This window comes from Rhyacophila brunnea, unplaced genomic scaffold, assembly GCF_057557595.1.
Source record: "Rhyacophila brunnea isolate RB1 unplaced genomic scaffold, BYU_Rbru_1.0 scaffold_10, whole genome shotgun sequence".
Classification (NCBI taxonomy): domain Eukaryota; kingdom Metazoa; phylum Arthropoda; class Insecta; order Trichoptera; family Rhyacophilidae; genus Rhyacophila; species Rhyacophila brunnea.
In genome coordinates this window covers 2,756,053-2,770,056 of record NW_028232752.1, presented here as the reverse complement: position 1 = coordinate 2,770,056, position 14,004 = coordinate 2,756,053, and the positions used below count along the sequence as shown (strand labels likewise).

At 32.8% G+C, this 14,004-nt stretch overlaps 1 protein-coding gene across 1 annotated transcript in view; it reads left to right on the top strand.

Annotated features, from left to right (window-relative positions):
- Nucleotides 1-14,004, top strand: part of LOC147078816 (uncharacterized) — a 330,196-nt gene that overhangs the window by 283,336 nt on the left and 32,856 nt on the right. The window contains exons 2-3 of the mRNA XM_085949694.1: nt 11,423-11,579; nt 13,463-13,584. Coding sequence (XP_085805820.1) covers nt 11,423-11,579; nt 13,463-13,584 — 279 coding nt within the window. The remainder of the gene's footprint in view (nt 1-11,422; nt 11,580-13,462; nt 13,585-14,004) is intronic.

Genomic DNA, 14,004 nt, shown 5'->3' with positions numbered 1-14,004 from the left:
ATGGCGGATCTTAACAGTTTACCTCCACTCTTCGCTACTGGTGTACTTGTAGAGCGCAAGTGAGGGTGTTATAAGATTCTAGGTAATTTCTTCGCACTCCTTGTAAGTGACTACAGTAAGCCACTGGGTCGGCTATCTTTCGCATTACGGGCATTAGGTATTCAATGAGCAAGCTGATTGAATTCAGAAATTGTACAACACAATAAACTTCTGAGACAAAGGAATCTTCAGACGCGCTGTCGAAAGTCTGGCCCCATGTCTATTAAATTAATGCCCTTTGTAAAACTTTACTATTTCCACTTAACTAATGCAAATGGAATCATTGAATGAACGGGCGCGTACGGGCAGGACAGAGAAGTTGGCCGCCCCAAATCGCTCGCGAATTTAAAATCATCTGTCTTCTTTCAATTAATCATTTTATGCAGGCGAACACAGACAAGTTAGTTTGCTTGGTGGTTTACTCGATATGGAATCGAGTGTTGCCGACATTCACAAAATATTATCCAATTACGGTGAGAAAATAAGTTGAATTAAAAAATTACTAGAAAATAATATAATTATTGGGTACAAGTCGGTTATTATGGGGAAGCCAGGCGGGAACTTCGCCAATTGTCATAGCCAATTTTGGCAAAATTCATGAATTTCAAGAATGAAAACCTAACATAACCTAGCTTAACCCAACCTGACAAATAATCCAGTATATCGGCTATTTTCAAAATGTGTTTGCCGCTGGCTTTCCCATAATCGACTTGTACCGATGATTGTTTTCGTTAAGAGCAAACATTGTTAAAAATAATGTATAGCATCGCAACTAATATATAAGTCAGATAACTAAAAATGTATGCAGATACGAATTTTTTTTAATCTTCTTTTACCATACCATCCTCGGTAGAGCATATTATGAATGCTGTTAAGATCTGACATAAATAGTGCATCATCAGTCAAATGTATTTTGTTTACATTAAACTAAAGACCAGAGCGTTGGAGCCTTCCCTTGTATTACTTTTGTTTTTCTTCTTTATAATAATGTTTTATGTCATGTTGTGAACGTCTTGAACTTATAATTTGTGAAGTCCACAATATGTAAAAATAAATAAATTGAATTTTAAAAAAATAATTGAATTGGAGCAATCTGGTTTTACCCGGGGCAGGAGCGGAACCGGACCACTGAAAATGTATTATAGTGCTCCACTGCTCAGGATGTTTTTTTAGTATTAAATTTTCATCCTAAAATCCAATGAAAATATTATATTTGCAATACACCAACACTGCCGAGTGATAAATAAACTCACTTTTTTGACAGAAGAGGCAGATAATAAAGACGATTTGCTGACGGATTTTGTTTAATAGAATACGAATAATAAACCTTATTTCAAAACTATTTATTTAAAAAAAAAAAAAAAATACATATTAAACCCGGATTTGACCCGGAGCGGAGCAGACCCTGGAGCGGATCTGGAACAAGTATGAAGTCCCGGAGCGGAGCAACTCAAAAAAGGATCCGCTCCAACCCTCTGCTAAAGACTATACTGTGTAGATAGTGTTTGTAATGCCGGGTCCACACTGGCAACATGTCGCGCGACAACCTCGTTAAATGTTACGATAATTATCATACTTATCGTAAAATTTAACGAGGTTGTCGCGCGACATGTTGCAAAACAAAAACGTTTACAAATTAGCAATGCGTAGCCATACGTAATAGATAATAGTAAAAAAATATTCGTCTATCTTATAAAATATCTAAAATAATTATGCCATTATAAGCATTTTACTACTTGGTTCCAACATATTTTTTTCTAATAAGTAGTTATGTTTCTGAAGTTTTTCAAAATTATATATTTTCAATAAGTAATTAAGAATCCGACATTTTTAAAATCTCGTGTATAAGTATTAAGAATTGAATAAGAAAAAATATCAAACGGAGTTTATCTGTTTTTTTTTCACGAGCGAGTCTCCTTGCACGCTGACATTTTTTAGAAGCGCCACAAACGCCCCCAAAAAAGCCGGCATAATATTATTATGCTCCTAAAAAACGCTAATTCAGAACACGACATGACAAATAATATAGGTACTTAAAGAAAAAATACATATAAAATTTGTCAGAATTAAAAATAAAAACAGCATAATAAAAGATATAGAGCATTATATTATAATGTACCGGGAATTTACCTACACTAAGTGAGCTAAATAAACCCACACATAAGAAGTATAATATCGTCGCCCCAAAAGCAAAAGGGCACATGTGTAATTTTGACGGTTTTGAGTTATGAATGCAGTTTTCTTCGTAATTTTTTTTCTCTACATTATGGGCAAAACGGCATTTGTGAAGCAAAACCCATGAATTCACAATTGAGCAAAGAAAATAAAGGTTACTTGTGTATTTTTGTAAACTGATCTTCATTTAATGTATAGAAAAAAAGTAACATGTACACGATTTTAGGAACTATGTGCAATGTTTACAAAAATAATATAGGAAAAGGGTAACAAGTGTAATTATTTAAAAGTGAGTAAGGGCCTTTTTACGAAAAAAATAATTTCGTTGCAGAAAAAAGGCACTTGTGAAATTTGTGGGAATTTTAAAAACATGTTGGCAGCGGACAAAGAGGCCCAAATAAATATTTTGGAAGATCACAATAAGCGTAAAGTGGACGCTCGCAAATCTAAACCTCTTAAAAATCAAAAATTGACAAATTATAAAAAAATTAAAAATTGCATTTTAGTAATTAGGTCACATGTGTTCCAAATATCATTTCAAAATATTAAGTAATAACCTCTCCACGATTTTTTTTCATTCCAAAAACACTTAATGCGTTTTTCTCAAAACTCAATTTATGCACAAGTGCCCTTTTGCTTTTGGGGCGACGATATTATGTACAGATAAAGAGGTGGGTTGATAAAATATATTGTAGACTGTTACTGCCTCCCGCACAATTGCTCTGAAAGGTTGTTGGATGCTTCTTAAATCTATTCTGCTTGATAGAATTTTGAATTATTGTCTATTGTCTAATGTCCCGCGAAGATAACAATAAAAAATATGTCATTTTGTCTTTGAATTGACATTCCGGGCTTATAATATTTTTTTCATCCCGTCGTCCGCGTTGAACCATTTGCGCGGCAAACCGAATGATTGGCTAAAAAATAACCCTCTGTCAAAATGGGATCCGTTTTTTTTTCAATCGAATTATGGCCACTGAGTGAGAGAGCTTGTCTTACTTTTTGCGGCAATAAAAAAAATGAAATGAAATGCTCTATATATATTATATTTATGGATTATATAATATATTATTTTTATTTCTGTTATTGGAAATTCGGAGCAGCTTTATTGTGTAAATAAATGGATGGTGGGCATTTTTTCACATTTTTTCTGAGGAAAGGGATTGGACAGATAAGGATACAATATATAATATATATATATATATATTGCTATCGTGGGTGACCACTCGTGTTACCGAACAGAATAGGGATTATCTATTGACATTTTCTTCCTACGCTTTACAGAAAACAATACATTGAATGATTCTCGCATCGTCGTGAGATTAAATGTCCAAGTCGCAATTGTTATTTTTTTAATCAACAAATAAGTGACGAGATTTCAGAATTTAGCATTCTATATATTAAACATACCTACATAATTTGAAAACACCTCATGCTCGAAATAAATATTTTAGAAAAAAATAGGTACGACATCCGACGGAACACGAATCTGTAACCGCTGGATTCGTTTCAGTGTGCTTTTCCAATTATTGAGCTACGGGCACCCTGCTTAATTACGACAATTTTAACTAGTAGTTCTTAACTAGGTCAGGGTCGTATTTTTTTCTAAAACTATTTTTGAAGTTATACTTCTTTTGGGGCGTTTGGTAGAGAGTGAGATTGAGAGCTGCGCGCGCACACCGTTACGAAAGTGCTCGACAGTATGAAGTTAGCTGAGAATCACTCAGCTGTATACAAACGCAAGTTTGATAGTAGAATTGTTCCGTTGCCTAGGCAACGAATTTACTATTGTCGGCCATTTGCAATTCCTTACGTAAACAAACGATTAAACGTCAGAGTGACGTTTGTTACATTACAAATAAAAACAACGAGAAATTATTTAGAGAGATAATTTTGTAATATTAAAGTTAAAGTGTATAGAAAGAAACCAACGGCACTCCAATAAGCGGTTCTTTTTCTTGAGTGTGTAATTTAACAAGATAATTAAGAGCTAGTCGATGAATCTAGGTTATTACAAGATTCACAAGTTTCGTTTTTGTTTTGTTACGCCAATGAAGTATAACTTCTAACGCGCGTACATACACACACATTTTTTATAGTGGGTACGTGCATGAGATATTTTCAAATTATTGCAATTATTATTTATGAGTGCAATTTTATTATTCTATGAAATTATGAACAAAACAACCAACTAACTTTGATGCTGCGACGTGTTAGTCAATTTGACAAGATTATAGTATGTCATATTGTGTACCTACTAAAATAAATGTTTATTGATTAATGAGTTAAAAATAATATTAATAAGTACTATCGACCGAAGGTACTTGATGGAATTTTAATTTAAATTCTAATGGATTCACTCAAATAAATACTCAAATGGAATAGTACAAAACTAAATCCATTATAATGTAAGTTAAAAATAGTCTAGTCATTATGGACAGTATATAACGTACAAATTTGCACACTTTAACTACTCAATACAACATTATATGTACCCATGTGTCGAAACATAGTTACGCTTGCTTGTTTGGCAGTATTTTACCACGTTTATCCAGTACAAATCTTGCAATCGATTTTTAACTAACTTCCCGACTAGCTAGGCATTTCAAACTTGTAGAATATATCAGAACACGATGCCAATGCATTCTTTTAATACTTTTAGCCATCTTTAAGTAGAATTGAATTCATTTTCAGTTAATTCTGTTTTGTATGAAAAGTTATTTCGGAAGATATCCGTAATCCAATCCACTATTATTGGTTGCTAAGTGGGTAGTCCTAACTTCCCGACTAGCTAGGCATTTCAAACTTGTAGAATATATCAGAACACGATGCCAATGCATTCTTTTAATACTTTTAGCCATCTTTAAGTAGAATTGAATTCATTTTCAGTTAATTCTGTTTTGTATGAAAAGTTATTTCGGAAGATATCCGTAATCCAATCCACTATTATTGGTTGCTAAGTGGGTAGTCCTAGCAACTAAATTATTAATATATACATGCGTTACTATGGAAATCAAAATGACGTTTCAGTATTCTATAGTTGTTTGCTTGTTTGTTGCAAAATAGCAAATAAATGATTTGTTGACAATTGCCTTATTTGTCCTAAATTATTAATACATAGAATTGTCAACAGAAAATTTAAAAACGTGGTATATAAAAAGTTTTTTTTATCTTGTAATTATTGATAACGTACTTGCAAGCAGAGTTTGGTATTCTATAATGACTGAAGAGTATAATTAACTTATTAGTTATTGTCGTTTAGAATCGACTGTCACATTGACAAACGTCCTAGTGTATTATGAATTTTATGATATTATTACACAGAAGAAGTTTACTTACTTTGATCGTCGCTTGCAATTATCATATATTCATATCAAGATGATCTTGATATTCATATCAAGTACATGTTTGAGCATATTGAGAATAATAATTGAACATAAAATTTAAAAACGTTGTATATAAAATGTTATTTTTATCTTGTAATTATGTTTCATAATATGCATTAAAGTTTGGTACACAAACGCGCATTCAATATTTAAGGACAGTTGGCCTAAATCTAAAATAATAAAGCGAACCCTACTTCAAAACTTTGGTCCACGGGTTTCACATTTCTATCTTATTAATCTGTCATAGTTGTATGATGTTTGCAAACCATCCTTATGGTGCAATGAGCAATTCGCATAATTATATAGCAATACATATTTTAGATCGGTTTAATATTTTTATTATCAATATGCAGAATACAAAAATCATTTTCATAATAATGAAATTACGTACCTAATATTCAAATTTTAGATGATTTCACAATTTTCGTCTAGAATTATATCATTTTTCCCGAGTGGCTTTAATGGGGGACATGCTCAGCGTAGGTCAAAATAGAGCTTTTATTCTATTTTCAAAGCATGATCCTGGACATTCCTTAAACGTTGTAGATAATCTATTTATATAATTTTGAAGCCTTATTATCCTTTATATTTATTTTAAACATTTGATGACTGCATTAAGTGTTTTTATTACATAAAATAGTATTCTTTTAAACCTCTCGCTCTAATGTTTTAGAATATAGTCATATTTCAGTACATAAATAAATGTGCAGTGGTTTAAGATTTTTTAAACGCATTTATAAAACCATCAGTATAATTTATGTCGACATTATTGTAGTGAAATATTTACGATAAAAAATTATATTGATAATCTCTGTGATCCCAAATTTGACAAGAATTAGGCATTTTATTATTCAAAAAATGGGCAAGATTAACATATTTGAAGATAATTCTAAAGATACTCATTATAAGCTATGTCTTTGACCATTCAAGTGTGATAAACATCCTACGAATAATGATTGCTTTATAATAATTATTGACCTAAGAATAAGGTAGTGTTTTTTTTTGAAATACGCCATTTCTTTTGGCATTCCCCAGTGGTTAAGCTACAACATACGGCCGTAGCCATAAATTGACAAACTATAATTATTGAAGTAGGGAGTAAAATGATGTTAACGCGCGTGTTTGAACATGTATCTAACCGATTTTTTTTAAACGGTTCTATACATCTGTCATAGTTGTATGATATTTGCAAACAATCCCTATAGTGCAATTCGCATATATATAGCAATACATATTTTAGATCGGTTTAATATTTGTATTATCAATATGCAGAATTCAAAAATCTTTTTCATAATAATGAAATTACGTACCTAATATTCCAATTTTAGATGATTTCACAATTTTCGTCTAGAATTATATCATTTTTCCCGAGTGGTTTTAAATATTTTATCATTATTTCCTTTGATTTGGTCACCCTTAACCCTGGCGCATAATCACCCCCCTTTGGGAATAGGTCAACCTTTTTAATATTTTATTACAGCTTGCTGTGAACGGTTTACTGCGTCTTTGAAATATTATGTTTTTGGACCCCTTAAAACACCACACGCTCGATTACCGAACTTTTAGTCGCTTCCCTTATGTGTTTTGGATTTTCTCTGCTTTGAGGACCGATGTTATTTGTTATTCTACATAAAATTCTTACGCATACAAACGACGTGAGACGATAGCGAAGATACAGTCGCATAAATATTTTCACGTAAATAAAAACGATAAACGTTTTTTTATAATGACAAAAAAATATAAGTACTTTTCTTGAAAACGTCATGCGTAGAATACATTTTGTGTTTTTTTATGAATAAAATAAATCAAACATGCAAATATTTTTTCAGAATAGCTATTTGAAGTGTCAAGTCTTTCAAATATTCTCTGAAAATACAAAGAAAAGTTTGAATGAATCTCTTTTCAACTAAATTTCCCACATTTCTTTAAAACATTATTATATGGAAATGTCGATAATTTAATATTGCTGAGTTAGGTACGACCAAAGAATTTTGACTATAAATAGAAGAAGTCGTATACATTATTCCTGTTATTACATTTTACATGATTTTTCGACTAAATAGTAATGCCGAAGTGTAGTATTATTGGCTGCTTTAAATGTCATAGCAGTGGTGTGAAGTTCTCTCCAAATGAACTTGTAATGCGAAGTTACTTGTAGCTAATTTATGTGGACCAATGGAGACCTTTTTTGCTTTAATTTTGTTGGGTCACTACTGTGGTATTCGATGTGTGGGTTGAGGATGATGATAATGAAGTCTACAATGTAGCAGGGTGAGATTTATTAGCAGCGTATCGGTACAATAGTATATTATACAATGATAGTACATATAATCTACTGAGATAGTTACGAACTAGGTACTTGGATTCGAGTGACATTTAGATAAATTATTCTTCGTTATTTATACAATAAAAAGTAAGACATTAACATTAAAATCTGATACATAATCATATTGGACTAATTATAGAGTCAGCATTTTAAATCAAGTAGCGAAATGAAATATTATTTATTATTACAGTCGTAAGAAAATATGAAAAAATGATTATTCGGCTAATACACCGTAATGATATAATGTGCTGTGATATGATGTAATAATATACCGTATCTAATGTCGCCAAACAACTTGCTGATCTAGCTAAGAGTTGTTTGCTGGAAATTGATTCGCTGGGAATATGTTATTGCAGAATAATTTGATACGTTAAACAATAGATATTTGATCGCTATTATACTACAACTACAATTTCATTCATTATTAAATTTAGGCTATCTCTCTCCAGTGGTTTTCAGCATCTTTATGTACGACCAATGAGGTATGATTTCTTCGCTGCGCTCATGGAGACGTTCTTACAAACGAAAATCGTACATTGCCCACCTTCAGTTTGGGCCAACCTCGATATTAAATCTCATTGACTGAAAACCACTCAATACTAATCAGACTATACCGTTTAATACGAACACGCCGGCCAATGAATCGCTCCGAATGTTTTACGGACTATCAGAAAATGAATAGGTATACATCAAATATAAAATATGAATTTAGTAGCTAAATGCCTATTCTATTTTAGGGCACGTCCGTACTTTATTATAACATTAAAAAATAAAATATAGTTTTACTTGTTTTATCGTAACTTAGTTGCAACAGTGGATAGAACAGTGTTTAAAATGTAATACAATACTGGTTAATTTGTTTACACTATTTAAGTTTGGGATACGACTGTATGTTACCAAAATTGCCACAAGAATAACGAAAATAAATATATCTATAACTATAAAATGACCGTTTTAGACGTACGACCACAGAACAGATAATAAATAGAATACCGATAGGCTATATTCAATACGCCGCATGTTGATGCCGGGTTTTGAATGTGTGAGTGTGCTACGAAAATGAAGCACGCATTATGCACGTGCAATAGTGTGTATGCCAGCAGAGAACCTAGCGGAAATATACGAAGCTTGCAATTTGAGATTTTTTTTGATAATTTACAATTTCAACTGTATTATTTAATAAATATGTATCCGAAAACATTAAAAAGATTTTTTATTTTTTTTTAAACATAAACTTACAATTGTAAAAAAATGTAATAAAATGTGAATTCGTTGCAGGGTCAAATCTTATTATTGCATTATATTTTATGGTCATAATTATCATTAAAATTTAGTTTATTAAGTTTTAGATTTTATGTGGTTTAGATTTTTGACTAATTCATCGTTTTAATATTTTTTATATATATTTGAAAAAAACATCGATTTTTATAAAAATATAAATGTGTATAACTTGAAATCCTTTTTATTTATATCAACTCGAGCTTCAATATTGCGACCATGCCTAAAATAAAATTTGATATAAATAAAAAGGATTTCAAGTTATACACATTTATATTTTTTTTTGAATTGATGTTTTTTAAAATATATATAAAAAAATATTAAAACGATGAATTAGTCAAAAATCTACACCACATAAAATCTAAAACTTAATAAACTAAATTTTAATAATAAATATGGCCATAAAATATAATGTAATAATAAGATTTGACCCTGCAACGAATTCACATTTTATTACATTTTTTTTACAATTGCCAGTTTATCTTTAAATTTAAAAAAAAAAAAATCTTTTTAGTGTTTTCAGTGGGTCTATTCTATGCTTATCGACCGCTAAAGTGATAAAGTGAAAAATATTATCAAACTTAGGGTAGGTTTGTATCAAAATATTAGCACTTATTGTAACAATTACACGAAGCCGGTTTTTATTGTTGCAATAAGTGCTATATTTTAACAGCACATATCTTGCTGCTGTTAAAATATCGCACTTATTGCAACAATAAAAACCGGCTTCGTGTAATTGTTACAATAAGTGCTAATATTTTGATACAAACCTACCCTAAGTTTGATACTATTTATCAATTTAGTGTTCGATAAGTATAGAATAGACCCACAGATACATATTTATTAATTACTACAGTTGAAATTGTAAATTATCAAAAAAAATCTCAAATTGCAAGCATTGTATTTTTCCGTTAGGTGCCTCTTTTCGCCTCTGATAGTATAAGCATCCCCCTTAAATGAGCGTAAATGCATAAACCGAGAGCAGTTTTCAGTATTCGACGTAAAATGTATTCTTGACACGTGTGTAAGTTTAACCCGGATTCTTCCTTACTCGAGTCGGTTACCTGCTATCGCCTTACCCGTTATGTATTTCAGTTACCATTATTTCTGAGTTCCCTGCGTACGAAAATACTATACTAAAGATACAATAATACTTATAAGCCTTTTCACAGATTTTACACCCCGTATACACGTGCATGTATTTACTGTTGACAGTACGAATTATTGCGGACATAACAAGAAAATGTACCCGTAAACATGTATTATCCTGCAGTTGCAAGGTTGCATGCATGAATCGAAAAAGTTCGGAAGCTTCTGAATTTTCTTGCGATAGTTGAGAATCTTTCGATCTGCGCCTGCCAATGACATATTAAACTGCCGGCAAAAAAAATTACTACGAACGAATTTTGAGGTTAACCGATTTTCACTACATGTCAAACAAGCGCTTAACGTCAGCGGACAGCAGAGCCAGTCCAAAAAACACAAATTTTCTTTCTTAACTTTCTAACTCACTAACTACGGTGCATGGTTGCAGCATCAGTCCCGTGCGGCTCCGTCTCGGGACGGAATGAGCACTTAAAATCACTTCTTTCAGACACGTTTAAAGCGTCATAGAAAGCGGCCGTGCATATCCACGGTTGTGCATATATGACGGGTGGTGGTGGGCACTTTAACGTAGTACCATAAATTGTAATTGTTTGTAATAAAATAACAGTTATTGTCTCGATAGTTTAAAATATACACTATTGCTGCCAGTAAATCCATGCACGTATACATGCGCTATTGGTTTGCGCCTAGTATCGAGTGGTTGAGCGCCCAGCGACAGCACTGATTTTTTTTTTTTGTTTTTAACTGATCTTCTTTTATGAGTTTCTCATTTGTTTTTGCAATGAGAATTTAACATTTGCAATAAATTGTTATTGATAAATCTTTTTAAAAAATACTCAGACAAAAACGTATTCATTAAGTGTCTTAAAATAATTAAAAATCTTCCACTTTTTAACACTTTCAATTATAGCATGGACCTTTTCCATCTGTTTCCCGGCGTCTCCCGTGAGGTAGATTATTTTTTTTTTGTCTGTAAACAAAATAAAAACAGCGAGATTTTCCCATTTTTTTTCTTTTTTTTTTTTTTTACTTAATTAATTCTCCAGGCAAAAGAAAGTACGCGCGCAACGCGGCCGTGTGAATAATTGATCTAACTTGATAAATTGTTTAGGTTTCGCCCTGAACGAGTTCGTGCGCCACTGGGAGGCGGTCCGCTACGATCAGAGGTCCAGTGGCGGAGTGCTGGGGGCGAAGGGGGGTCGAGCGAGGAGAGGGGCCGCCGCCCCGGCGCCTGGCCCCCTCAGGCTGAGCTTCAAAGCACACAACAGGTGATTAATTTTACACTCCATACATCTCTCAAGCAGTAGTTATTAGGTTTTTTTTTTTCAGAATGTAGTGTTGTTCATATTATTTACTATCCACAATTATTGACTGCATGAACCATGTGAAAAATATATGGCCATCTGTAAATTAGTCAGAATCCACTCGTATAAATGACATTCTTTCGTAAACAGAGAAATACATATTATTATGATAAGCAATTTAGCAATTAGGGTTATATTCCAATTCTGCATTTAAGTCTTATTAATTACTATTACGTGCGAGCTACCTGTGCTCCTGTATGGCTGTGAGACATGGCATCTTACTAAGTTTCAAGAGTCCCGGCTTGTGAGCTTCGAGAATCGATGTCTCCGCCGAATCTTAGGGGTACATTGGCACGACCGCGTTACAAACACCCGAGTTCGTGAGCAGACACACCAGCCTTCGGTGATTGAAGTTATCACGAAGAGACGATTTACGTGGCTGGGACACGTATTCCGGATGCCGCCAAAGAGTGCGGCACTTCGTACCCTTGTGGCACAGCCTCAAGGGTTCCGTCGCCGTGGGTGGCCCTCCATCACCCTGCAGCGGTGCTACAAAAGCGACCTACGTGCTGCAGGTCTGACATGGCGGGAGGCGCAGGAGTTGGCGATGGACCGAGGGAAGTGGCGCCAACTTGTGCTTGCCCTATGCCCCAATGTTGGGACGTGACAGGGTGGAAGAAGAAGAAGAATTACTATTATCCTACCTCTGCTAATGCCGTCTACATCTGACAGCCAAATGTTTTTGTAAAAATTCATAAGTATTAAAATAACTTAAAACGGACTTTACATACATTGTAATAAGGTTGAATATTCCAATCATTTTGACGTGGGTTTCAGGTTCGAATCCTGGGTCTGGCAAGTACACATATTGTTTTTCAATTTGTGGTTGAGTCAGAGTATGCACCTACTAGGTTGAGCAAGTGGCTAACATTCATTTCTCGTAAAAATAAAAATCTGTTAATACAAACCTCCACTCTGTGGAGACCCATATGATCTTATTAGGATCGGACATGTTTTAAAAAAATTAAATCTTAGTCAGATGTCTTTGACGTATTCTGAAAATCGTGTCCATTTTAATATTGAGATTTTGCATGCGACAATGTATTCTTTTGTCAATGTCCATAATAGTAAAGGTGTTGATATGGTGTTATTTGTGTCATCGTAATAGATGTGGATGTTTTTGCAAAATTTAAAAATTATTAAAAAAAAATAGCTGTCTTTGACGTATTCTGCAAATCGTGTCCACTTTAATATTGAGATTTTGCATGCAACAATATATTCTTTTATCGATGTCCGTAATAGGAAAGGTGTTGATATGGTGTTATTTGTGTCATCGTAATAGATGTGGATTTTTTTGCAAAATTTTAAAATTATTAAAAAAAATAGCTCTAGGTATTATTTTAAGCCGGCCTGAAATGAGCAAATAAATAATCCTCATCTATGACAATAGCGTATAGCCATATAAATTAATCATTGATTTAAATTAATTAATCCGCAGATTTTATTTATAAACTATTTTTATAGATTTTTCTGTTTCTTGATTTTTTTTATTAAAATTGAAAATGTTTTAAAATAATAAATTAAATGCATGTTAGTTACCCATTCTTATTAAGTTTGTAAATATATTACAATATATATTACCAGGGTTTTAAGGAGACAGCGATATAGGTAAATGTAGAATTGTGTGCGCTATAAATCGCCATGCATATCGGGTCTCTACATAGTAAAGAATTAAGTAAAAAAAAAAATCACTTAGTTGAAGTGTGCTGATATGCCAAGATCTTATTCAAAATACTTGCGTTGTCTAGAAGTGTATGGCCTTCATACTATTCTGTAATCGTTTACAGAGAGTTCCATCTACGACTGAGGCCGGATCCCAGTTCTGTCTTTGCCGATGGCGCAGAATTTCATGGAACTCGAGGTCCTGTCCAATTTCATACTGGAAGCGTTTATTCGGGTACATTAGAAGGTGAGTAAACACATAGTTTTTAATATATGCTTCTTATCAAACCCTTATAAAGGAATCAAAACTTGTATTGTATGAATTACTTGGAAATTTGCCACCCCGAGAATGTGCCATTCGTACACAGTGCCCGCCTCCATCCACCCTTTAATCTCAGTAACTAAATTTAGCGATTGTAAATTTAATGTCTTTCTAAGCTAGTGAAACCGTTTTCGGTTATATGATAGATTAATTTTTAATGGTGTTATGCAGAAAGGCGCTAACCCACATAAAAAACAATTGAGACAAGCAAGCTTCAAAAATTTTGTACATGTTTATAACCTGGATTTTTTTACAATATTATGTTTGCATTCATATATGACAGACGATATGACCGTGCATTAATTTTTAAGTTCAGATATTTTTGAAATAGCATCTGGCTGTGAG